Below are 25,167 nucleotides of genomic sequence, written 5' to 3' on the forward strand. Positions count from 1 at the left end.
CTGGGATATGTCAGTGTGTGAGTGTAGCTGCTGACAGTCTGGGATATGTCAGTGTGTGAGTGTAGCTGCTGACAGTCTGGGATATGTCAGTGTGTGAGTGTAGCTGCTGACAGTCTGGGATATGTCAGTGTGTGAGTGTAGCTGCTGACAGTCTGGGATATGTCAGTGTGTGAGTGTAGCTGCTAACAGTCTGGGATATGTCAGTGATCAGCAGCTACATTGACTGTGACAGGTCACCTAGTGGAAATAGCATGTATTTCCTCCAGATGCCAAATATGGTCAAAATGACCTCATCAGGTGGAAAATAGTCAAAATGACAAATTCAGAGTCAAAAGCCCAGAATGACACCCAGAAATAATACAAGTCCTGTTTTTCTGCTCTGATGGCTGTGGGATCAAAAATGTCAGTTTGAATGGGTTTCAATGGAGCATTTTTGGACCTGAACAGTCTGAATGTAACTATTTAGTTTCCACAGTGTATTTTAGACTTATTGTAGGAGCTGAGCTGCAAATTCACTGATTACACTCAAATACACAATCTGGACTACATTTAGGACACATGCATCAACACACACACAGTTATCACAACAGGAAGAAGAAAAGAGACTAAAATGAGACACAGTCTCTAAAGGGTTAATCTGAGCTCATAATCTGAAGTTGTCGTGTTTCCTGTCGGTCGACTCACCTGGAACTTTGTCTTCCCCTCGTTTACCGTCACAACATTTTTGGCGATGTGCTGCATGATGGGCTTCAGGTGAGCGGCGTCGTAGGTGGAGTAGTGCTGCTGCGTCGGAGACTGAGAGCAGACAGACGGATTCAAAAAACGCTAAAATTCAGTTACACACGTTAAAGAGTTTGTTTCGGTGTTTGAGCGTGCGGGACTCACCCAGGACACGCCGTCCAGCAGCAGCTGGGACAGACACAGAGACGCAGCGGCCACCTCAGAGGGACGATAGTGGACCATGTCGTAGTCGAGGAGGGTCAGCTCCATCAGGTACTTGGCCAGAGTGTGTCTCTCTACATCAGACTGAGACAGACACACACACACACACACACACACACACACACACACACACACACACACACACACACACACACACACACACACACACACACACACACGCACACAGACACACACACACACACACACACACACACACACACACACACACACACACACACACGTCATTTCTTTCAAAAACACCGTGAGACGCCTACGCCAACTTAACAAGACGAACCCCAAAAATGAGCAAAAACTTATTTCAAGTTACAAAAAATTACCTGAAAATAAGCAAAAAGAAAAAGTAAAAAAAAACAACAACAAAACAAAACACCTTTTTTGTTTCTGGACAATAAAATTAGCTGAAAATAAGAGAAAAAAAAATGATTAAAAAAGAAAAACAAAATAAAATTCTGATGAGTTCGTGTGACAGGATTGTGTGCACGTCATTAGGCAGCTTTCTGCAGCAGCTTCCCTCTCAGCAGCTGCTTTAAAGCTCAAACAGGTGTGGTCTGAAAGACCTGCATCAGGTCCACAGGTGTGGTCTGAAAGACCTGCATCAGGACCACAGGTGTGGTCTGAAACACCTGCATCAGGTCCACAGAGACTAAGACCTGCAGCTTTTTCTCTCAGAGCCGAGTGTTGGTGGTCAGGGGCGAGTCTGCTCCTGAACATTTCTAAAGTGAGCTGCACTCTGACACCCTGAAAACCCCAGACCCGATGAACGCTGGAGCTCTGCGTCCGCACGCCGTCCAGCACCTTGACTGTAAGTATTTTAGGGGAACTGATGCGTGGACTCACGTCGGCGACCTTGGAGGCCCGTCGCAGGAAGTGCAGAGGAAGAGGACGTCCCAGCTGGAAGTTGAGGCTCCTCAGGACCAGCTGCTCCATCTCCAGGATCTGAGACTTGGTGAAAGCGTTGTCTGTGATGTAGGCGAAGTCTCCCACCTCCGGAGCGTACATCTCCTCGTATTTACACGCCACCAGCATGGCCGTCACGCCGGCCAGCTGCAGCTTCCTGCGAGACACCGGCTGTACCTGCAGGAAACGGTCCAGGATGGCCACGGTGAGGTACAGAGTCTCCTGCAGCAGCTGGAACCTGGAGTGAACCTGGACCAGCCAGTCCACCAGCAGAGCGCGCATGCGCTCCGTGATCTCGTAACCCTGCATGTAGTTCGCTCGCACCGCCTGCTGCACCTGTGAAGAGTTCAGACGCCTTTTTAACACGTTCACAGGACGAAGAGTCCAGAGTTAAAGTGCACAAATGGCCTCAAAATTTTGGCGATTAAACTTTATTTTTAAAGCCCATCTTTTAATGTCTGGCAATTTATAAAAGACAAAAAAATGCATTTTCCCCCTTAAAAATCGTAGGCATGTTTTCTTTACAGTTTTATGGCAATTTTTCTTTTAGGTGATTTAAAAAATATATATAGGAAGATTTGGAAGGCAGTTTTTTTCCTCTCTTTTTTCCTATTTAAACATTTTTAAAATAAAAATGTTGGCTTTTTTTTCTTTAAAAAAAAATTAGCTTAAATGTTTTTTTTAATTTTGTGTAATTTATTATTATTTTTTTTTAAAGTGGGTGATTTTGAAAGAAAAAAAGTTTTTTTCTTTAAAGAACTTTTGGTGTGGAAGGCCTATTTAGTTAAAAAATTCTGGCGATAAAAAAAATATTTAGAAAGAATTTTTCCCTAAAGAAAATTTGTGAGAAAGAAAAATAAAATAAAAGGCTTTTTTTCCTGTAAAAAGAAAAAAAACTTTTGTTTTTGTTCTTTTTTTAAAAAAAAGTTATTTTTCTCTTCTTTAAAAAAGGTGACATTTAAAGAAAAAATGTTGGTAATTTTTTTTTTTCAATAAACCAAAACGACAGCATGTGTCAGAGTGAAGCCTGGCTGCAGCTGCTGAGAGTCCGTGCACAGACGGAGCAGCAGGCAGCTGCTGACGGAGCAGGAATCACCTCCAGCTGCAGCAGGTAGCTGTAGATGTCTTTGACGTATTCGGAGCACAGCTGCGGCAGGTCGGCGTCCTGCTCGTCCACGTCCTGCACGCTGAGCAGCGCCTCCGAGAACGCCTGGCACAGCTGCTCCTCCTCCTTCGTGGACACGTCGGCCTCTGACGCCGGGGGGGCGGGGTCCGCGGGAGCCGGGACCGGGACCGGGACCCGGACCGCCGGAGGAGCCGCTGGTTTCGCTTTCTGGGCACCAGGCGGTTTTACTTTGGTCCGCTGATGAAGAAAATACAGTTTCAGACGTTCAGAGTTTGTGTGGAGTGTCGGGCTGAGAGGTTCGTTAGATTTAAAGAAATACAAACACGTTTGAGCAGCAGGACGAGTTTTCCACAGTGAAGTCACCTGTTTACAGGTGTTCACAGGTGTTCACAGGTGTTTACAGGTGTTCACAGGTGTTTACAGGTGTTCACAGGTGTTTACAGGTGTTCACAGGTGTTCACGGCTCCGGAGCGACACCTACCGGCGGGGATGTTGCCTCGCTGTAGATATAGTTACCTTTGTGTTCATGTTGCCGGTGATGTTGCCGGTGATGTTGTTGGTGATGTTGTTGGTGATCTCTCCCAGAGCAGCTCTCCTCACACCTGCGGACGCTTTCACCGTCTTCAGCGGCCTCTCTGCGGCCGCGAGCCGCTGCAACACACACACACACACACACACACACACACACACACACACACACACACACACACACACACACACACACACACCTCAGTAACGTGACCCGGTGTGAAGAGTCACCTAAAAACCTTTATCAAACTTAATAAAACCTCGGGAGGAGAACCTCAGGAGGAGAACCTCGGGAGGAGAACCTCGGGAGGAGAACCTCGGGAGGAGAACCTCGGGAGGAGAAAGAGGAGCAGCCGCTGCCGTTAGCTAACCATGCTAACTGAGCTAACATTACCGAAGCGGAAATAAATAAAGTTTACTCACCGCAGCACGCGCTTCCACTGACGTCATGTTTGAACGGAGACTTGACGACACGAGCCGGTGATTTATTTTCAGCTCCGACCGGACAGATTTACCGACGAGCTCCGTGAACACCGGAGATTTCTGCAGGTAAACAACACGGAGACCAGCAGCTTTCAAATAGCGCTCCGCCTCATCTGATTGGTTCCTGCTCCCAGAGGACGCTCCTGATTGGCTGACAGCCAATGAGGTCAGAGAGACGGAAATTGAATAATAATAAAAGTAAAACAAAAGTAATACTACTAATAATGCGTAACAGATTGTACATTGTAATGCAGCATGATGAACACATTTAAAAAACATAATTTTATATTTTTTATACAAATGTACATTCTCTGTATAAATCACATATTTTATATTTGGGATTTTTTTACAAACTGGTTTGAAATTAAGGCATGTTATAAATAAATAATATTTTGTACTTTCAGAGTTATTTTTTTCAACCAACATCAGTCCTAATCTGTTTATCAAAAAATCATGAAATACTCATAATTTTAGCCCTTTAAATGCCACTATGTTTTTAGTAACTATTTTGTATTTTAGCAACATTTTGTGTATTTTAAATTGTACAAAAACATCAACATCAACTGGTGGTACCTGTGAAAAATGAAAAGAACATCAGGAATCATACACATTTTTAACAATACATTTCCAGGACTTTCAGGCAAATTTTAAAGACCACACATTATCTGAAACAACCACCGATACACCTTTTTAGTTCTTTGTCATTGTATATCATAGATTTTTAAAGTATATATTTCTGAGAAAAAATAATGAGAAAACGATCAGAATTGAATATTCAAAAATAACGTAGGAACTGTTCGTTAATTATGAGAAGGGAGGGGGTGGTACAAAAAGGGTGAGGCATGTCAAATAACTTTTAATCATTGGGGCACACAACTTTAAATAACGGTTTAGTTTTTTTTGTGGCAGATTTTTAAAGAAAACGTGTTTTAAAAATCTGCAGTCATGGTTTCTTAAAAAGAAAATATGTTTGATGATTTTTTTTTAAAGAAAAAATGTGGCCCATTTCCATTCTTTACATTTTAGGGATATTTTAAAGAAAAAGAGGCTCAATTTAAACAAAAAAAAAAAAAGAGAGAACATGCTTTCCAAACCCGCATGCATAATTTTTGCCCCTTTTTTTGTCTTTAAATTAATTAAAAGAAAAAATGTTAGCATTTTTTTTCTTTGAAAAAATATTGGTGTTTAATTTTTAAGGGGGAGGGCTATTCAATTTCCTTTTCTATGATTCATTTTCTATATTTTTCTTTAATTTTTAAAAAATTGTGGGCTTTTTTTCCTTTAAAATTCTTGGCGATTTTTTAGAAAAAAAAAAAAAGTTGAGATTTTCATTTTATGTTTAGTCTTTCCAAATTGTTTCAAGACCTGGAAATTGCTTTTTGCAGATTATCCTGTTTTTTCATGTCAGTATGAACACTGGACCATATTTATACTTCAATGAAGACATAAAAAATAAAAAATAAAAATTCTGACATCAACATCCAGCCGACCTCAAACAGGCTCCGGAAACAAGAGTCACAAAGAAACTTTATATAGTTTTCAAGTATTCAAAACTGTTAAATAAGTACAAGATGTGTTCACATGATTTACATATCGGACAATATATGCACTGTCCATTTTTAATTCTCTTTACGTTTCCCACTACCCACGCAACACGCTAAAATGTCCGCAAACTATTCACATTGTTTTCTTCTTTTTTTTTTCTTTTTTTTTTTGAATTTTTTGAATCAATTGGAAATCTTGACAGCTGTCTATTGGACAAAGACCACACAGACGTTACACCTGGAACAGTTTACAGTGTAGGATGGAGACGTCCGACTGACGAGGACTGAGCCAGGATCAGAACAGGTGAATTAGCTGCTGGTGATATGAACAGTACATATTAACACGGGGAGGAGACGTGGGTTAACATTCGATCTCAGTTGATCCCTTGATCTGTTGGACAGTTTGTTTATTTCCACACAGAAACAAAAATTAAATAATATACAGAAGGACTGACAGTGAAGTGTTTCAATATTTCTCGGGGGAGCAGATGGCTTCGCATTGTCACTTTTCATCGATTAGTTACAAATTTGGTCTAAATGTGTCCAAAAGCTCTTTGTTAAGGCACCTAATGCTGTTGGATCGACTGTTTTTCTACCTTTTTTTCTCCTGCAAACTAAAAATAAAATAAATAGGCTACAAACACAACTGGTATCGTGAATTTCTGCAGATTTTTTTGGGGGCCTGTTGGAAGTTAATGCTGCCACCATAAAGAGTTAAACATGACAGAAACTCAAACACGATGGTGAGGAAACAAAAGTAGCACCATAGAGAAAATAATACACGATTCTACGCTAAAAAAACAAACAAAAAAACATTTCAGACAACGTGATTTTTCCTCCCCAAACTCGACCTTGTTAACGTCCAAAAATCAGATAAATTAAAAGTGAGACTGGGCTTAAATAAATGTCGAGCTGTGAGCCAGTCTTTCTGTACATTACTTTTCAGATTTTAAAAAGCATATAGGTAGCCTTAATGTATGGATTTGGTTTGTTTTTGTTTTTTTGTGCCATGTTCTCATTATTCAGCAGCTCCGAACACTCAGTCTTTACTCCGATGATTATCAAACCCTGTGTGCTTTTCATTTTTTGGACTTCTGCAGCTTAATTAATTAATTTATTTACAGCGCTCTGGAGTCGATTCACTGGGAAAAACTCTGCGGCTCCGTTTAAATTGTTCGTGTCATAACTGTGACAACTGTAAACAAACTGAACACACACTGTAGCTGCACACGCACGTCGTTACTGCCAACACACGCTCAGATTTTTGCAGCACGTTTTGGTGCGTGTTTGACGTAATAACGGCGACAGCTGTTTGTGGTGAATAAAGGTCGGACAGAAGCATGATTGAACGTCTACAGAGAGAAAAATGATTAACGTACTCGGTAAATAATGATGATAATAATTTGTGATTTACTGGAATTCAAGTCAGCCCCTCCAGGATTTACGCAGCCAGTGACCCGTGAATTCTGCAAGACTTTACAATTTTGTCAAATCAGAAAAACTTTACTTCAAATTTTAATACTTAAATCAGGTGAGAGCTCGGCTCCTCCGCTCTCTCCGTTTATCATGAGACACACCCACGGTGACAGGGCTAACTGTAAGCAGCACGTTACCCGACAGATATTAAGAGGTTTAACGACAGTGGAGCTGTTTGTTGTGAGATTAGCAGCTCGGTGTCCGATAATAAACCTTTGAAACCTCAGAAAATTGGCTGGATTTTTCTGAAAAGCATAGTAAGACGGCAATGAGCGACTTGAGAGGAACCGACCCAAAAATAAGCAAGAAATCACAAGAAGTACAAGAAAATTACTTGAATATTAGCACAAAAAAAGAAAAAACAAACAGATAAGTAAAAAAAAAAGCACAAAAAAAGCTTAAAAATATAATTATTCTGTCATCAGAAATATTTTTTCAATTTTCATGTGCCCCTGAATTTTCACTGCAAAAAGAAAAAGAAAAAAAAAAGAAATTGCACAAAAAAAGCTTAAAAATGTAATTATTCTTTTCATCACTAATATTTTTGTCTTTACCAAATTTTCATTGTAAAAAAAAAAACCAAAACAAACAAACAAACCTGGCAACGTTCATGACGTTCTTTCAGAAAAGCTGCTGTGAAATGAGGCTTTTTCAGCCTGTGAAATCCTGGAGGGACTGATAAGCGATTCTTCACCAGAACTGCTGAGATAATGAAAACATGGCTCCCGACTCCAAATGAAGCGACGGACTGATCGCATAATGCCTCTGGACCAACCACACCACGCCGCCGTACGCTCAGCGAGGTTCATCATCACACAAAAATTACAAACTATGAGACAGAAATCAAACGTTTCATAAAAACCTGCCTATGAGACAGAGGGGATAGTCACCATACTGTACACTTTCTACAATATCCATGTCCGTTATGAATATAACAAGTGCATTCACTCAAAGGAAGAGTTGAACTTAAAACAAATTCTCGTTTTTCACTTTGGGCCAGATTATTCAGAAACAACACGAGGGCGTTCGGTCAGATTCCTGCAGGGAACATTTAGCATCGTGTGCAGATTGAAAGGACTGAGTGAGTAAATTTTAGCTTAATTAATTAATATAATTTGTTTTCATAACAACTAAAATTACACAAGAAACTCAACAATGAACACAAGTGAACAACAGAGATTTGTTTTAGGTCAACAGCACCTTCTATTAACGTTCATTCTTACTTTTTCAGCAATTTTTTTGTTTTTAAATTACTGTACTTCTTTTACATCAACACAACAGTTGATTAGCGAGTCGTCCTTATTTACAGGTGGGGGGGTGGGGGGGAGCGGCGAGCTCCACAGCTTATGCATTGAGCCTCAGAGACTGATCCTCTCTCCTCCTGGAGGAGATATCGATGTCTATGGAGTCTTTGCCCACGATGAGTCGGAGGCGCTTCGCTGGAGGAAGTGGAATGAAATCGTCTTCGAACTCGTTGTCGAAGTAGTCGTCGTCATCCTCTTCCTCGTCGTCGTCCTCTTCGGACGACGGCTCCGCCAGGACCTTCTGTGTCCGATGTCCACCGTTCCTGGCCTCCAGACTCGGGCCCATGTCCCCGTTATAGGACATCTGGTCGGCCTTGGTCTGGGATATTCTCCGAGCATCGTCCTCCCTCTTCAGCTGGATCTTCAGCTTGGTGGCGTTACTGTGGACCACCGGCGCAAAGCCGTTATTCAGCTTGGCGATGTACGAGCTGCCTTTGTCCTTGTCGTGGTCCTTGCTGAACTTGATGCTGATTTTGCTGGAAGAGGCCGAGTTGACCGTGGAGGCAGAGAGGTTGGAGGAGCCGATGGGGTCGTTGGCGTCGTTGGTCTTGCTACTGCTGCTGTCCCTCCGCCGGCGGAGCGTCAGTTTGGGGATGCCCGTGTTGTTTTCGAGGATCAGCTGAGCGTCGTATCGTGTGATCTGACGCTTCTTCTTCCCCTTGTCCTGCGACCGACAGCCGCTCTTACCCTTGTCCCTGCGGAGGGATTTTCCGCCGTTGGAAACCCCGTTGTAGTCCCGGTGCCGGTCGGCGAAGCTCAGCAGCACGTTACCACAGTCTGAGAAGTTGGCGGCGTGGCCACCGGCCACCGGCATGAACGGCTCACCGTACGAGTCCTCACGTTTAATCGTCCGCTCAGTCCTGAGCCGTGTCAGCCGTTTCCGCCTGGTGCACGAGCCTCTCCTGGTGTAGCCGGGGTCTAACGGCGGCGGCTCCAGTCCCGCTCCGTGGCGGAGGTACTCCTCCATGTCAGCCGGCTCCGTTTTGATGACCACTCCACCAGGGACTGGGCTCAAGCCGTCCATCGCGCTGGGCTCCAGCTTAAAGCCAGCGGCCGTTTCCTGGGCTTTGACCAGGGTCCGTGTGGACCTGCGAGTTCTGTACGTTGAACACTGGCTGCCCTCGCTGCCCTGCACGTGCTGCAGATTGCCGTTTTCTTTGACGGCGTTGCGGGTGAGGCAGCCCCGCTGGCCTAACGTCTGCTGCACCAGCTCCTGTCCGTCCTTCTCCTTCTTCACGGTGACGCCTTTACACAGCGACACCTTTGAGTCCCTGAGACCCAGCTGGCAAGTCTCCCCTTTGGCCAACGCCTTGGGCTCCGCACCCCGCCTGCGACTCCGCAACTGGACTTTACTTAGTGAAGGCTTGGATTGGGATTTTAGTCTCTTTGGTACCCTGTTATTGTTAACACGACCTTGTTTTGAACATGAGGTAGTTAGGGCTCTGGACAAAGTCTGTCTGGATTGAGTCCTGTTTTTATACTTCAGGCCAGATGATGATGATGATGTTCTTTTTCTGGCAGCTGCTGGGGAGACAGAAAAGGTTGCACGTTACTTTTGGAAAACATTTTTTAGAAAGCCGCCTACACGCGTTTACTGGATGATATTTAGTAAATCTAATATGATATTTCTTCAGCATCAATAGTTTAACTTTACTGAGAATGATAAAACAGCTAGATATGATTGTAAAAATCCCCAAAATGAAGAAATTGATCGTTCATCACTTTACAGATGTGATATTCAAGTTACTGCTCCAATCTGACCCCCAGTAGGTGCTGTGTGGCCCCCGACCCTTTTTTTTCTTCACAGTAAAATAAAGTTTTTCACACTTTGAATTGTTTTTGTACTTTTAGTAAACATAAAGTGCCAGAGTGCATCAAAATAGAGCTTGTGTATCACATAAAAATCCGAGTTATGTTCTTAAATCCCAGAAATATCCTTAAATCTTTGAAACATCCTGAAGTACTCCAAATGTCCTGAAATCCTCCAAATGTCTACATTCCTATAAATGTTCTAAAATAAAAAAATCCTAGAAATGTCCTATTATACAAGAAATGTCCTATGATAAAAAGAAGTCTTGAATCCCAGAAATGCACTGAAATACTCAAAACATCCTAAAATCTTTGACACGGGCTAAAATCCCAGAAATGTAAAACTCTAGAAATGTCCTAAAATCCTGGAAACGTGTGGGGCCGCTGTGACTGGCCCCTGGCCTCCTGTCATTTTGCAAAAGCGGCCCCCCGAGCAAAGAGAGTGCATTAAATTTTTATACTTATATGTGCGTCTGTCTTTCTATTCTGCATCTCCGCTTCGGTTATAGAGTTTGGGGTCTGAACCCGTGCAGTAACTATGGCAACAGCGTTAAATATTTACAGGACTCTTACACTGATGTGTTTTTGGCATTTCCTGAGAGTCGACGTCGGTGTGGGAGCCTACAGAGTGACTGTCGGAGCTCCGGTTTCCCTCCCCCAGCTTCTTCAGCCTGTTGAGCCGCTTGTCCGTCTCCCGCAGCCCGTACTTGCTGTTGATCACCGGCACTTCCACTGGCAGGCCAGCTTTGGATTTGAAAGCACCAGTGCCCCGCCTGCACCACCATAAAACAGATTAATCCGTAAAACGGTAACAGAAAAGTGGAGTTTGTCAGTGGTTACGTTCTAGAGCACAAATACATTATCATCAAAACCCTCAACAGGTTTACTGCAGAAACGTTTGCTTTTAAGTTTCATTTTCCTCCTCTGCACATCAGTCATCACATCCAACTCGCAGCATCACTGCAGCAGTAAATGTTGCAGTGAGATCAAACTTAACCCTTTGAAACCTGGAACGACATCAGTTTTCTTGTGCTGAATTCAGACGCCCAGGTCATTTCCTTATTTTTGCATTTTTGTCTTCTTTCTATTTTTGCTCCTTTTTTCAGGTAATTTTCTTGCAACTTTTTTTTTTTTTTTTAGTAATTTCTTGCAAATTATTGGGACATTTCTTGTCAAGTTTCTCATTACTTTTTTCAGAGTTTTTGAATGAAATCAAGCTAATTTGCTCAGGTTTCAAAGGGTTAAGGGTGCCTTAAAAAGTCTATGAACTCATAATGTGCATGTAACATTTTGACGACATTGTGTACAGTGTTTCTGTTGTCACACCTACCGTTCACATGTATAGCATTCACAAAATTCATTGTTTTCCCCAAAAAACCCGTCTCCGTAATAACACGAGATTTCCTCTCCCGGTTCGATGTCCCTCAGAACCTTCACGCAGGCCGTGTCCCGTCCTGTCGACACAAACTGCACCAAAAAAAACCACAAAAAAACAATGTTAATTTATGGAGCGTCTTACATGAAACTACAGCTGATCCAATGACTTTTTAAAAGACCTTTTAAAGAAATTACCTTGCAGTTTGGTCGACAATCTGAAAAAAGAAGAAAGACAGTGAAGTTAGTGTTATTATAAAAGATTTACTTCATTCACTGATTCTATTTTTATTTTGTATACCAATGAAATATGTGAAATATATTGCAGTTTGTATTGTTTGTATTTAGTTCAGGAGATTTAAATGTATGAAGTATTAAAAATTAGATACTCAAACTTAAAAGACAGCTTGACGAGAATAAGTCACCCTTAAATGTGAACAAAAATACGTTTTTGCCAATCGAAAAAAGGATGAAATGGTTTCATTGTCTAGACACGTAAGTTACATTGAAGGAATTCCTCAATTTAGATTTTTGGGTGTGATAAACCGTCATGAAAATCTCACATAGCACATGTAAAGACAAAGGTGTCCCAGAGTATTTTTTTTTTTAAAGCAAAGTACTTATTAGAGTACGAGGCAATGAGAATCCTGTACTGTTCACTGTACTTTATTTACTGTGTGGAGGTGTGAAACAACACGTTTGTTAGTGATATGAAGTCATTATTCATGTTACAAAAAAGAGCAGAAAGAACAGAATTTTTTATTACGCCAGGATTTTTGAAAACTTAAAGATTTAGTTGAGTTACATCGTTATTTATGTAGAAGGCAAAAAGTTGAGTACAATCAGAGTACTAATTGTTTTTTATGCTAAATATTTTATCATGTAGCACTTTGAGATTTGTTTCAAATGTAAAGTGCATTATAAATAAAATCTGTTATTGTTATTATTATCATTATCAATATCAGGAAACTTACAAAAGTTGTGTGTTTTTATGTCAGAGGACGAGAAACACGACACGAATTTTAGGCTCGATTTGCACATGAAAGCAGATGTGCATTTCAAACTGTGAAATTCTTAACCGAATGATTTAAAGTGTTTTTCAGTTTAACATGTATAAAGACAAAATAATTAGACTATATGAAGCTGTCAGGTCAAATCTGTCCCCTTATTGACGGTGACTTTTTGTGTCTTGATTTTTCTCTCTGAGTTTACTGAGTCTTGTTTTTTGAGTAATCGACAGAACATCTGTTTCTTTTCTTTATAAGTGTTAAACGGGAGCTGGTCAAATAACATAAAAAACGTTTTCTTCTCGCTGGAACGCGTTAAAGTGTTTCCGAATCTAAATCTGATTGTTGCATTGCATTTTCATGAGCGCGACGAATAAAAACGATAAGACCTGCAGTGATTAATACCGTGATTGATGAACGCAGCTGGTCCCAGCCACAGCTGCGCACAGTTCTTGCGGGTTGAGTACATGACGCTGAAGTCGTTCTCTCCGTGACGGAGCAGCAAGTTTTCCTCGCTCTCTGAGAGCTCGGCGATGCACCCGACCAGATACTCGATCTTGTCGTTTCTTTTCCTGTAAAACAGCACAAGGGGAACGGTTTGTTACACACAGAAACAGCAGGCCGCTTGACTGAGCGTTTTAAAATAACTGTAATTATTTTCTTTTTTAATAAATAAAGTAAAGTGACACGTTTCAGTCGACTCTGACAAACATCTACACACGTACAGTACGTAAAACAGCACAAAATATTAAAAGATAGTGAGAAAAAGAGGGAGGTAAACGTTAGATCGGTTAAATGCATTGTGTGTGCGGGGGTTAATGACAGCAGGTGCTGTTATAATCTGAAGTAATTATTGGCAAGATGTCCTCACCATTCCTTTGTTGCCACAATTTTAGCTCCATTTTGCTCCGATGAATATCGATTACACGGGAGAATCTCAAAGCCGCTGTCTGTGGCAAACATCCGCAGATACACGAACACCTGTGCAAAACAACACGTTAGTCATGTGACTGTTTCTGACGCTGAAACAAAAACAAAAGGGACAGTCTGAGATTGTGTTCTTTACATGCTGCTTGAAGAGCTTCTCTTGAGCTTTCGTCTTGTGGAGGAAAAGATTTCGGGACCAGTCTCCGGTGGTCAGAGCTCTGAAAGCTTTCTCCAAGTTGTCGTGTTTCTTGAAGCGCTCGATGACGTCCTTCAGCTCCTCGTGTCTTCCCTTGATTGGTCGAAATCTGCGAGGGACACATGAACGGCACAGGACAAATATGAAAATCAGGAGCAGTAATCTAAAGGAGAATCAGTGTGAAGGCCTCAACAGGTGTTCAACAGGGTTCATACGCATTTTCCAGGACTTCTCCAGGACTTTTAGGGAAATTGTCAAGACCATACTTTCTCTGAAATGATCATCAATACTCCTTATTGGTTCTGTCTCATTACTATATAATAGCTTTTTCAAAGATAAAGTATTTTTTAAAGTGAATTCAGAACATCAGATTTTTTTTCCATAAAAAACATTTGGGGTGAGTTTTAAATGTTTTTTTTTTTCATATTTTTTGATGACCTTTTTTTTTTTTAAAGGTGATTTTTTTTCTTTAAAAATCCCCCAAAAAATGTAAGAAAAAAAAATCAAACTGTAAAGAAAAAAATTGCTTATTTATTATTTTTATTTATTATTTTTTTAAGAAAGAAAGCCTTTCCAAGAAATGCGCAGGCCCGCGGGTTTGGAAGGCGTTCTTTCTTTAAAAAATCACCAACAAATTGGATTTTCGACTCTTCATGTGTTATTATACAGATGTGTAAAACAAAATTTCGCAACTTTTGCAGGTTTTTCATGGCTGTATGAACGCTGGTTTAATTAAAGACGGATGTCCTGACCTGGTGTTCATTTTGTGAGTCTGAAAGCCCAGGTACGGATCCAGGATGAGGCTCGTGGTCAGGTCATCGTTCTCACACAACTCCTTGGCAGTCATTCCTGAGGAGGGCACATAGCGCCGCTCTGCCTCCAGACTGGCTGCATTAAACCCTGAAAAAAAAAACAACAACAAAAGACAGAGTGGCGTCAGTGTGTGTGACGGACGGAGGACCTGTACATTTGTCATTTTGGACACGGTGAACTCACGGCGGCTACATCGCCGGCTTCTGTTCTTGTTGTGGCGCAGGGACGTCCGCTGTGAGTGCTGAGAGCGAGTCTGGCTCGCGTGTTGCTCGCTGGTCAACTTGTTTCCGTGTCGTCTGCCATTTAATACCATGTTCTTGGATTCGCCCAGCCACTTCATGCCCACAAGCCCCCTGGTCCAGTTGCATTTAGTCTCCGAGATGAAGAAACACTCTCGAGTGTGGAAGACTGGGGTCTAGAGTTTGAAATCTGGAGGCAGAGAAGAGCCAACAAACATTATAAGACGCCAAGAAATCTAATGACTTTACACCAAAACTAAATGGGATGGAAATGGACAGGCGGATACGCTGCAAGCTCGAAGACTAACAAGAAAGAAACCATCATCAAACTAACAAGAGACAGCAAAGTCACCAGAAAAAATGCATTGTACATTTCTGCAAACCACAAATAAGCTACATTTGTGCATTTCATACACATCATAAACGTTTCTAAAGTAACGTCGTATCTGAGCTGACTTTGTTGTCAGCCACAGGTGTTTTGAGGCGACCTGCTGCTGTGTTTCCACCAGTCACAGTGCCACGAAAGCAGTTGTTTTACACCAAGTCAATCCTGCTTTTTTCTGCTGGGATTTAACCACTTAAAGAACTTTTTGCAACCATAACCAACTATTTTTGGAGTGTAGACCTAGCCATGCATTAACTACAAGCATTGCCAAAACATACAATAATGTACAAATGTAACCCATCTGTAGTTTGCAGAAAAGTGCAATGCCAACATTTATTCTGGCGACTTGGTTGCGAGACATATCTGTCACACATCTCTGAAAAGAAAATTACATTTTTCTCAGTTAACTGAAATAACCTACATGTTTCACTTTATACTAAATTGCATCTTTGTTTTGATCACAAGTGGAGCAGCTTTAAAGATAAATACGAGAAAAGTGTCTTAATAATAATAATAATAATAGCTCATTTTTTTTTTATGATTAATATTTTATTGAACGCTTTTCCACTTATAATGTCACCTATGATCATCAAATCAAATGTCTCATATACAGATTCAAATATAACAAAAATAAACAATTTACTAAATAAAATAATTACAAATTACATTAAAAAAATAAAAAAGCAAAAACAAACAGAAGAAAATAAATAAAATAAAATAGGACAGCATACAAAACAAATCCATACTCCTACATGGATATGCATCACAATCAACACTTATCTGCAAGCAGCCGGTTCACTCTCACACACCCAGAAAAAGCAGGACTGTCCAGACAACATGTGGACACTTTAAGAAGAGACTTTGAACCGTTTCCTCATCGGTCATATTGTGTGACTTTAACACACATCTTTGGGATTATCTCCGCACATTGCACATATTCTCTGTACTGACCTTTTGCACGTTTATGAACAAAAATATTTCACTCTTTCATCTTAAATAACAGCTATATTGTACATTTTCTTAATATTTTTCACTGATTTTTATGGTTGTTTATGCTATTTTATTAATGTCTCTTGACTGTTGATGTTCTCTACTGTGTTTATTGCCATTAATGCTTCACTATTTAAGATAAAGTTATATACACATATATACTGAAATGGGCTATTCTACATGAAGAGCACTTAAAATTTAGTTACTTCTGATATATTTTGATCCCAATATTGTCATACTGCAAGTTTTTGAATGCAGGGCTTTTACTTTAAAAAGTACTTTTACATTGTGCTATTGCTACTTTTACTCAAGTAAAAGTTCTGAGTACTCCCCATGTAGAAAAGCAATGGTGAGTGGACAAAATGATCCTGCAGCGCCTCTCAGTGGTATTCCCGAATAATGCACGGACTCACTGTCAGGTGCAACAGTAATGTCACAAAAACACACATGCTTTGTGAATTTATGGATGATATAAATCAGAATCATCATCACATTAAGAATCACATAAAACACATCCTATAACATTTATACTTGTGTCACATGAGTAATGTAGTTTCCAAGTGTGAAACTGCAGTTTTTAATGCACCAATTTTAAAATATGGAAATGTAATCTGTATCGTCAATGTAAGTCCTGCATGCTTAATATATAATATATAAATATTTAAACATGCACATATGTAGACAATCATCTGGTTTATGTAAATGTACAGTATTTGTTTCTTTGCTCTAACTATTGTTTACAACTTGCATAAAGTTGATATATTTTATTTTTTTCGTCTTTGTTGGCCATTTGTTCCTTTATATATATATATATAAATATATATATATATATAAAACTGTTTTTACATATTTATGTACATTATAGTTCTGCCTGTCTATTCTTTGCTTTTGTTTGTCCAGCTTTGTTCCGACTGTTTTTAGCTGTTATGTCCATTTATGCGCAAGTTTCCAAATGTGCAACTGCAGTTTTCAGTGCACCAATCTTAAAATATGTACACGTCTTCATCAGTCCTGCACGCTGTATATACAATATACAGATATGTATACACGCACATACTATAGATAATATCTGGTTTATGCAAAGGCACTCTCCAGCTTTCTTATCCTTGTTTCTAGCTGTTGTTTTTTCCTGAGGAAGTTCACTGAGAAACACACCTGAGTCAAATCCCCTGTATGTGCAGTTACACTTCAGTAATGCCGATGTGCACACACACAGTTGGCCAATAAATCTGCGTCTGATTGCGTCGCGAGGAGCATCATCTCATTAGTAATCGATGCATTAAAGGGCTCGGAGGCTAACGTTAGCAACAATAAAACCACAACACGCCACCGGACCAGGGAAGCTGGGGAAACCCCGAAGGCCACAAACACGACAGCCGAGGCCGAGATTGTGTTAGTTATCAATTACAGCTTCGCATTGTTTGCTAACTGTCGCCTCTCCACCCAAACACACTCCGCTAGCACCGTTAGCATGGAGCTAGCCTCCGGGAGGCGACACCGGGAGATGCTCGGGCCGTGAGCTGGTTAGCTCCCAGCAGACACCGGCTATAAACCACCGAGAGTCAACGTTACCCACCAACATCACAAACAAACTACCAGTTCACCTGCAGGTCAACACAAAGACTGGGGCAGATTCACACACGGGTGGAGATATTTCACGATAACACAACACACGACGCCGAAGTTCGCTTCGCATTCACTGTTAAGGAGCGCGTTAAGGGACAAGTAACTTAAATTGCTTTTTGCTCCTTTGACTGTGGTGACAGCGTGTTAGACAATTAAGGTAAAGCCTAAGCGCTGTCTGAAACCCGCTCTCACATTTGTTTAATTTTTTTTCTTCAAAAAATCAATGTTTGTGAAGATGCAAAAACTGAAAATTTCATTAATTATTATAAATGATAAATGTACATAAACACTGAAACACTGTATTAACACAGGTTAAACCTGGACTGGATTATCCCACAGAGGCTATATATTATTTAAAAACAATTTCCAATTTGTGATACATTTATTCTGTATGTGAAATGCAAAACAGTTAGATTTCATTTTTTTCCCCCTTAAATATAGACAACTTTAGACCAGGTCTCTGTTAATAATCACTGTATTTCAGACAGATCAAACCTGGACTAGACAAGGACTTAATATTAGAATAAGTATTATTTAAAACCCAATTTCAGATTTGTGAAACCTAGATTTTATTTGTAAATACACGTTAAAAGAAAAAAAAAAAGATTTGAGTGCTTTTTCCACATGTAGACCACCATTGGGCCAGGTGACTTTTTACTTTACTTTACTTGACTTTTTTTTTTTTTTTTTTACATTTTAACCAACAAAAGTTGCACTCAAACCTGTATAAATGTGAATTTCAATGTAAATATCAATACTAGACTTGTACCTTTTATATTGTTATATTTTATATTTGTATCTTCTATTTTATCTGTTTTCTTTTTTTTTTTCTATATTTATGTTGCACCAAACCACCAGAACAAATTCCTCGTATTGTGTTAACTATACCTGGCAATAAATCTTTTTCTGATTCTGATTCTGAACAGAACAAAAGTTTTCATAAATTTTAAACAATGGTTTAAATCATATTTCGCTTTCCTTGGGATAATCTAGTTTTGAAAATGTGAAGAAAAAAAATTTCCCCACTGTGGGACTAATAAAGGATTATCTTATCTTAAAAATGGGAGGAAAAAGGCAAAGCACAACTTGTAGGGAAATGTTTCACAAATTGCAATAAAATTGGAGATTGAACAACAACAAGACAAACATCTACTTAAAAATCAAATAACATTACAACTGTATTATAGATTTAAGCACATTTTCCAGATAATTTCAGTTGTTTTTTTAAAAGAAATCCCAGAAGTCGTTTTGGGTCATTTGTTTTTCCTCTGCTGATCGCCTTCCTTTTTTAAAGTAATCGAGCCACTTTATTCAAGTTTCAAAGGGTTAAATAATATTTAGCTTCTCTGGGATAATCTAGTCCAAAAAACACAGGAAAAAAACACTGAAAAAAGGCTATGAGCAGCTTGGCAAAAAAATGTTTCACAAATTGCAATAAAGTTGTGGATTAAATAAAACAACATATTTTTAAAATCTAGGAAAAACTGTATTTATAATAATGATCCTGATTACATATTTAAAATAATGTTGCAAAACTGCTGACATTTTAAGCTCTCTTTTCCGGATAATTTCCTCCTGAAAAAAACAACTACCTTTTAACTTTACTTTCTTTTTTTGAACTAATTTTGTGGTAATTTTCTTGTACACAATAAACATTTTATGCAATAAATAATTTAAAGCAGTCTTCTAAAAAAATAGTTTTTGTTAACACTGTCTTTTTTATTACTTACTTTCAGGTAATTTTGTATTATTGTTTTGGCAATACTGTTTGGATCATTTCTCTTCTTCATGTATATTGCCCTCATCTGGTGTTTTTATTTGTTAAGAAATCAAACCTCTTTGAGATAATGTAGTCCTGTTTGACTTGTCTTAATTTAACAGGTTTTGAGATAATACTTAACTGTGGTCAACGTGAGGAAAAACAGCAGTGAGACCTCCTTATTTTGCATTTTGAAATTTAAGACAGCGTTCAGACTTTACCTTAAATGTCTAACATGCTGTCAGCACAGGTGCAAAAAGCCGGTGCAGTTTAAGTTACTTTTCCCTTAAATCTCCCCTTAACTGCTAAATCGGAAGCTACGAATCGGAAGCTAACTTCAGCGTCTTGACATTACACCTGAATACAGTCTCTTATCCAAAGCGGCTTGTTTCATTAAACATGCTAACATCCCGCTGATTAAGCACTAAAACGCCAAGTTTACTCAAACTTACCCCCCTAACATTTAAAGTTCAAACACCACAAAACACAAACGTTACTTCTTAGATTGTGTTAGCCAGCTAGCATCAAAACTTCAGGAGGCTAAGTTAGCTTCCGTCAGCTAGCATCAGCACACAACAGTCGATAAAAACACAACCATTTCTCACACTAACGATAAAATGCGCATCAAATAATCGACAGTGATCAATAGTTGTCTGCACACATGTCCCGGTACCTACCTGCACAGCGCTGGACCGCAGCAGGCTAACATACGCTGCATTAGCTCCGGTTGTTTGATGTGGAAGCCATTAGCTAGCATCAAGCTAACATGCTAAATCTAACGTTCGTACGCGAATTAAAAGTTGCGTTTGTTTGCCGATAGCTGAGCGGACACGATGTGTGGCGGTCAGAGGAGACGGCGTGATAAGCGGACGCTCGGTGCGGACATTATTTATCACAGATGAAGGCTGGCAGTTAAATATCTGAAAGCATTTTCACGCGTTGTTAAATGTCTCGAGTCGACAACAGGAGGCAGAACAAACAGGAGCACTCACCGCGCCGCGTCCGCCGGAAAAAACGCTCCCCGCACAAAATAACTCCGAAAAACTCATCCGAAATTGGCACGACACCCTTAAACGAAAATATCACAGGAAACACATTTCTATTTTTTTTTTTTTTTTTTTTTAAGAAATTAACATTAAAATTCAAGATGGCGGAGAGAGGCAGGGAGAGAGGCGCAGCGCAGCCATCCGCGCAAGAAAGTAGATCTGACAAATACGCAGCCGTTGTCCTCCGAAGGGACCGGAACGGGACTCAGAGCTCGAGGACACAAACCGAAACTCCAACAGTGAGCGGCTTTGAAAAGTTTCTGTGGCTCGTGTCACTTAAAGATGCCGAAAATCGCTCTGTTAGTTTGTGCCAGTAATTGTCGGATGTACACAAAAGTAGTGCTGCATAAACAAACCTCTTTACGCTTCCTAAAGAACCCAACGGTGGTGGGCAGACAGCAGTCAGGTTCTACACAGAACATCAGCAGAACCGGGTATAAGGGAACCAAGAACCACCTCTGGACCTTATGAGTTCTTTACTTTGATCTGATGTTCCTCATCCTCAGTTCTCCCTCTAACCAGAACCAGACATGGATCCCTGCAGAACCTCATTAGAACAAACTCAAACAAGGGAACTCAAAACCACAAGCAGACCTGATGAGTTCTTCCTTTTAGTGCATAATTATTTTTAATTTCCCTCCTCTACATGTTAATGTGTGAATGGGCCGTTCCTCAGTTCTTCCTAGCCTACAGAACCAAACGATGGACACATGCAGAACCTCAAGCTAGAACAAAGGAACTTAAAACCACAAGTAGACATCATGATGTATTCCTTTTAGAGTATTATTATCTTAATTTCCTTACTTTCACTCATCGCTTGTTAATGTCTACAGAGGTCGTTCCTCAGTTCTTCCTCTATAGAACCGGACAAGGGATCCATGCAGAACCTCACTAGAACAAGAGAATTTAAAACACAAGTAGACCTTATGATGACTTATTCTTTTTAGTGCACTATTATTTTCACTTGTTGAATTGTAAATAAGCCGTTTCTCAGTTCTTCCTTTACAGAACCAGACGATGGATCCAGGCAGAACCCAAACAGGCCAGAAGAAGCAAACCCAGAACCACATTTAGATTTCATAAGAACTTATTATGCAGAACGGCTCGTTTCAGAATAATATATAATGCTGTATTTTATTTCATGATGGATTTCGTTCATGATGTGAATGTTGCAGCTGATGAAGATGGAGCTCATTTTAATTTCTTTTAACTGCTCGTTAATTAACATTTTGTGTCAATAATCTAAATCTGCAAAGTCACTTATCAAAAATAAATGCAGAACCTTTAATAGAGTAACATTTCTGGGATTAATGTTATAAAGATTAAAAAACAAAAAACATGAGATAGCTGCATCACAGATCAAAAGTGAACTTGCTTTACATCCTAAATTTAAAATAATCATTTGCAGATGGATAAGAGAGAGGATAATAATTTATTTCTAATTTAATATTTCCACATTTATCACCTCTGACACGGTCTGATCATACGTATATGACCCACTCTGACTCAAAATATTTATATTTCATTATTTAACCATTTCCATAAAAATTACAATAAAAATACCATAAAACTTCAAATAAAAAAATATATGAATAAACAAACCATTTATGTCAATACGAACATGTCACACACAATTTAAAGCATTTTTTTCAGGTCAATTCTCACTTTGTATTATTATTATTTTTAATAAAAAAATATCAATTAAATTTTTTTTTTTTTTTTAACCTTGTCATTTTGTTGTTTTTTTGTTTGGGATTTTTTGTTTGTTTAAGTAGTTTAGCAAATTTTCAGGTAATTTTCACAGATCTCTTGATAACTTTTGGGTCATTTCTTCTTTTGTTGCTGGTCCGTGTATCATCCGTTCAATTATTAATTTCTGACTAGCAAACTATGCTGGTCGGCGAGCTCCTGGTTTGCAGAGACCCGCGGGGCGCACGCCCCACAGGAGATATCAAAATCAAATTAAAAAATGCACAACAAATAATCAATATTAATATTTGGATGCTGTCTTTAGAGTATTTTCACCGCTTTACTGCGGCATCACGCAGCTTTTTCCTTTGGCACTACTTTTTTCATCCACCGCCGGTCAGCTGTTTGGGTCAGAGAGTGTTAGCAGCTGTCACCTGATCCAACTGAGACCGAACTTTAATGAAAACACTCAATACAGCGTCCACTGACACTGAATCTGTAGTTTTTAGGAAGACATTTTTTAAGCCTCTTAATGTCCACTCTGCTCTTATTCTCTGTCGCTGTCTCCACTGGTGTCCCTGCCAGTGTCCGCTGCACTCTGTTCTCATTCCTCACCAGTGTCCACGCCGCACTCATTCTCCAGCTGGTGTCTCCTGATGTCGGCTCCACTCTCTTTCTCGGGTTGGTGTCTCAGCCTGTGTCCGCTCTGCTCTTTCTCCGTCTGGTGTCTCTCTACCGGTGTCTCCACTGGTGTCTCCTGATGTCCGCTCCACTCTCTTTCTCGGGTTGGTGTCTCCACTGGTGTCTCCTGATGTCCGCTCCACTCTCTTTCTTGGGTTGGTGTCTCCACTGGTGTCTCCTGATGTCCGCTCCGCTCTCTTTCTCGGGTTGGTGTCTCTGCTGGTGTCTCCTGATGTCCGCTCCGCTCTTTCTCTGGCTGGTGTCTCCACCGGTGTCCCCACTTTGTAAAACAGTGATCTAAGCAGCTGACTAACGTTAAATCCAGCAGGTGGCCAACAACCACTTTTACACATCCAAAGAACTTGTATAAAAATAAACAGCATGGTAACCATGGTAACCAGAGCGAGCCTCTAATTGAGACGGACCTTTATTTGTCAGAGTGTGACATCACAGCGGGCTGGTTAAAGGGACTGAGCGTTTATTTTAAGTTTTAAACTCCTCCTCAACTTTAAACGTTGACCAAAAGACAGATCTATTTATCTGCCTGGACATTTTCATTACGTTTCCTTTCAGCAGCGACCTGCAGACGAACACAAGTAAAACTAATTAAAACTAAAACAACAACAACAACAACAACAACAACAAGAGCTAAGTGAGCCGAGGAAACTTCAGGATCCTGGAGCGCTGCCCAGAAAGCCGCCACGGAGACCTGAACCTGGTGGGCGTTTGAGTTCGCCTTTCACTGCACAGCCTCCTCTACAGAGAGCGTTACCGTGTGTGGGCCGCATCACCTCCTGCAGCTGCCATGGAAACCACCTAAATACCCCCAACAAACCCTGACCTCCTCCTCTCCGTGATGAAGGTGTGAGCCGGGCTGGAAGTCTGCCCAGTCAGGGTTTTAATATGCATCTGCAAATAATGTGTGACGAGCACCATCGCCGCAGGTGAGACGGGTCACATGGAGACGAAGTCTCTGAGACAGAAGCTCACTTTTAGTTTTTAATGAATGTTTGTATATTCTTTAGACGGCCAACGAGACGTCTGATATCAGTACGCTGAATATGAGTTTTTACCTTTAAACACCTGAGCCGTCAGCAGTTTTCTATCGCTGCATTTAGACGCCTTTCACGCGCATTTTAACCTCTGAAACCCGAGAAAATAACTGATTCCCTTCAAAAAACAGGACATCTCGATCAGCTTGGCAAGAAACACCCGGTAAAGTGCAAAAAAAAAAAAAAGAAAAAGATGACATGGAAATGATAAAAATATCCAGAAAACTATATTTACAATTTTCTTAATTGCATATTAAAACATATGTTGCAAAAAGGAAGGAAACTTTGGCACTTTTGTTGAACTTATATATTTGTTGTTTTTTGTGTTTGTTTTTTACTATTTTCCAGTCATTTTCCTGAAATGGCTCATTATTTTTATGCTAATTTTGGAACATTTCTTATTCAGCTGCTTGCCGTCCTCTGATGTTTTTGACAGAAACCAAGCAATTTTTTTAAATTAGGTTTCAATTTTAATAAGAAAGAAAATATTTTTGGCACTTTCTTGAGCTTATTTATTTGGTTTTTGGTGTTTGTTTTATTACACTACATTTTCTTTTCTTTTTCTCTATTTTTGAGTAATTTACTTGTCATGTGTTGTCAATTTCTTACTAATTTTGGGCCATTTATTTATTTATTTTTCCACCTAGAATTGTTCAAGTATCTATAGCTCCTAAGTTGATTTTACTCCATCTGTTTTTTATAACATACAACTGTTTTTAATTTTAGTTCATTTGTTTTTTTCTTTTATTTGTTCCCTTTTTACTGTAAAGCATGTTGTTACTGTGTTATGGAAGGTGCTGTATAAATAAAGATTATTATGGTTATTTGAAGATTCATTTTAACCTGTTTGGTGCATTTTAGTCTCTTTTCATTTTGACCATATGTGGCCTCATTAGCACATCCCAAACTGTCAGCATTAAAAATAATCTACTTTGCATGTAACATATTGAAAATATATATTTTCCATCTATCAACATATTGGTATCTTGACACAAACCTGGCATTTTAAGGGTCAAAATTCTGAAAATTAATGAATGTTTGATATTTAGGATTAGGATTAGTGTTGGTTAAAAAAAATAAACTCAATGAAAGTACAAAATAATATTATTTTTTTTTGTGCGCAGAGTGATACGAGTGTGTGTGACATAAAAGTGGCCCCTGAGGGTTAATATTAATATAATTTATCAATAATCATTTTATTATAATATGCAGTTCGGTTTATGTTTACGTCATCACGCAACAGACGCCGCACG

General features: G+C 39.7%; 2 protein-coding genes across 5 annotated transcripts in view; both read right to left on the reverse strand.

The window, feature by feature from the left end:
- Positions 1-4,098, reverse strand: part of LOC121940759 (G2/mitotic-specific cyclin-B2-like) — a 4,941-nt gene extending 843 nt beyond the window's left edge. The window contains exons 1-6 of the mRNA XM_088077811.1: positions 3,938-4,098; positions 3,503-3,637; positions 2,957-3,223; positions 1,801-2,196; positions 886-1,026; positions 685-795 (exon numbers count right to left, since the gene is read on the reverse strand). Of these exons, the coding sequence (XP_087933937.1) occupies positions 685-795; positions 886-1,026; positions 1,801-2,196; positions 2,957-3,223; positions 3,503-3,637; positions 3,938-3,964 (1,077 nt within the window). The 5' untranslated portion in view covers positions 3,965-4,098. The remainder of the gene's footprint in view (positions 1-684; positions 796-885; positions 1,027-1,800; positions 2,197-2,956; positions 3,224-3,502; positions 3,638-3,937) is intronic.
- A 1,408-nt stretch (positions 4,099-5,506) lies between these two features.
- kmt5b (lysine methyltransferase 5B) lies at positions 5,507-20,588 on the reverse strand. Of its 4 annotated transcripts, none has more exons than XM_088077706.1 (10): positions 20,439-20,588; positions 14,631-14,876; positions 14,387-14,534; positions 13,578-13,743; positions 13,383-13,492; positions 12,917-13,083; positions 11,703-11,722; positions 11,461-11,597; positions 10,704-10,903; positions 5,507-9,845 (listed from the first exon to the last, which is right to left on the reverse strand). In XM_088077706.1, exons 2-10 carry the CDS (start codon positions 14,785-14,787, stop codon positions 8,362-8,364), a joined length of 2,589 nt encoding a protein of 862 aa, XP_087933832.1. In that variant the 5' UTR covers positions 14,788-14,876; positions 20,439-20,588; the 3' UTR covers positions 5,507-8,361. The 4 variants fall into 4 exon arrangements, with proteins under 4 accessions (XP_087933832.1, XP_087933897.1, XP_087933792.1 ...); XM_088077771.1 differs by lacking the exon at positions 20,439-20,588 and adding an exon at positions 20,124-20,432 and having other exon boundaries at positions 5,507-9,842; XM_088077666.1 differs by lacking the exon at positions 20,439-20,588 and adding an exon at positions 20,124-20,432.
- Between the last annotated feature and the right edge of the window lie 4,579 nt (positions 20,589-25,167).

The sequence above is a fragment of the Plectropomus leopardus genome, chromosome 1 (genome assembly GCF_026936395.1).
Source record: "Plectropomus leopardus strain MGB_pleo_1.0 chromosome 1, ASM2693639v1, whole genome shotgun sequence".
NCBI classification, from domain to species: domain Eukaryota; kingdom Metazoa; phylum Chordata; class Actinopteri; order Perciformes; family Serranidae; genus Plectropomus; species Plectropomus leopardus.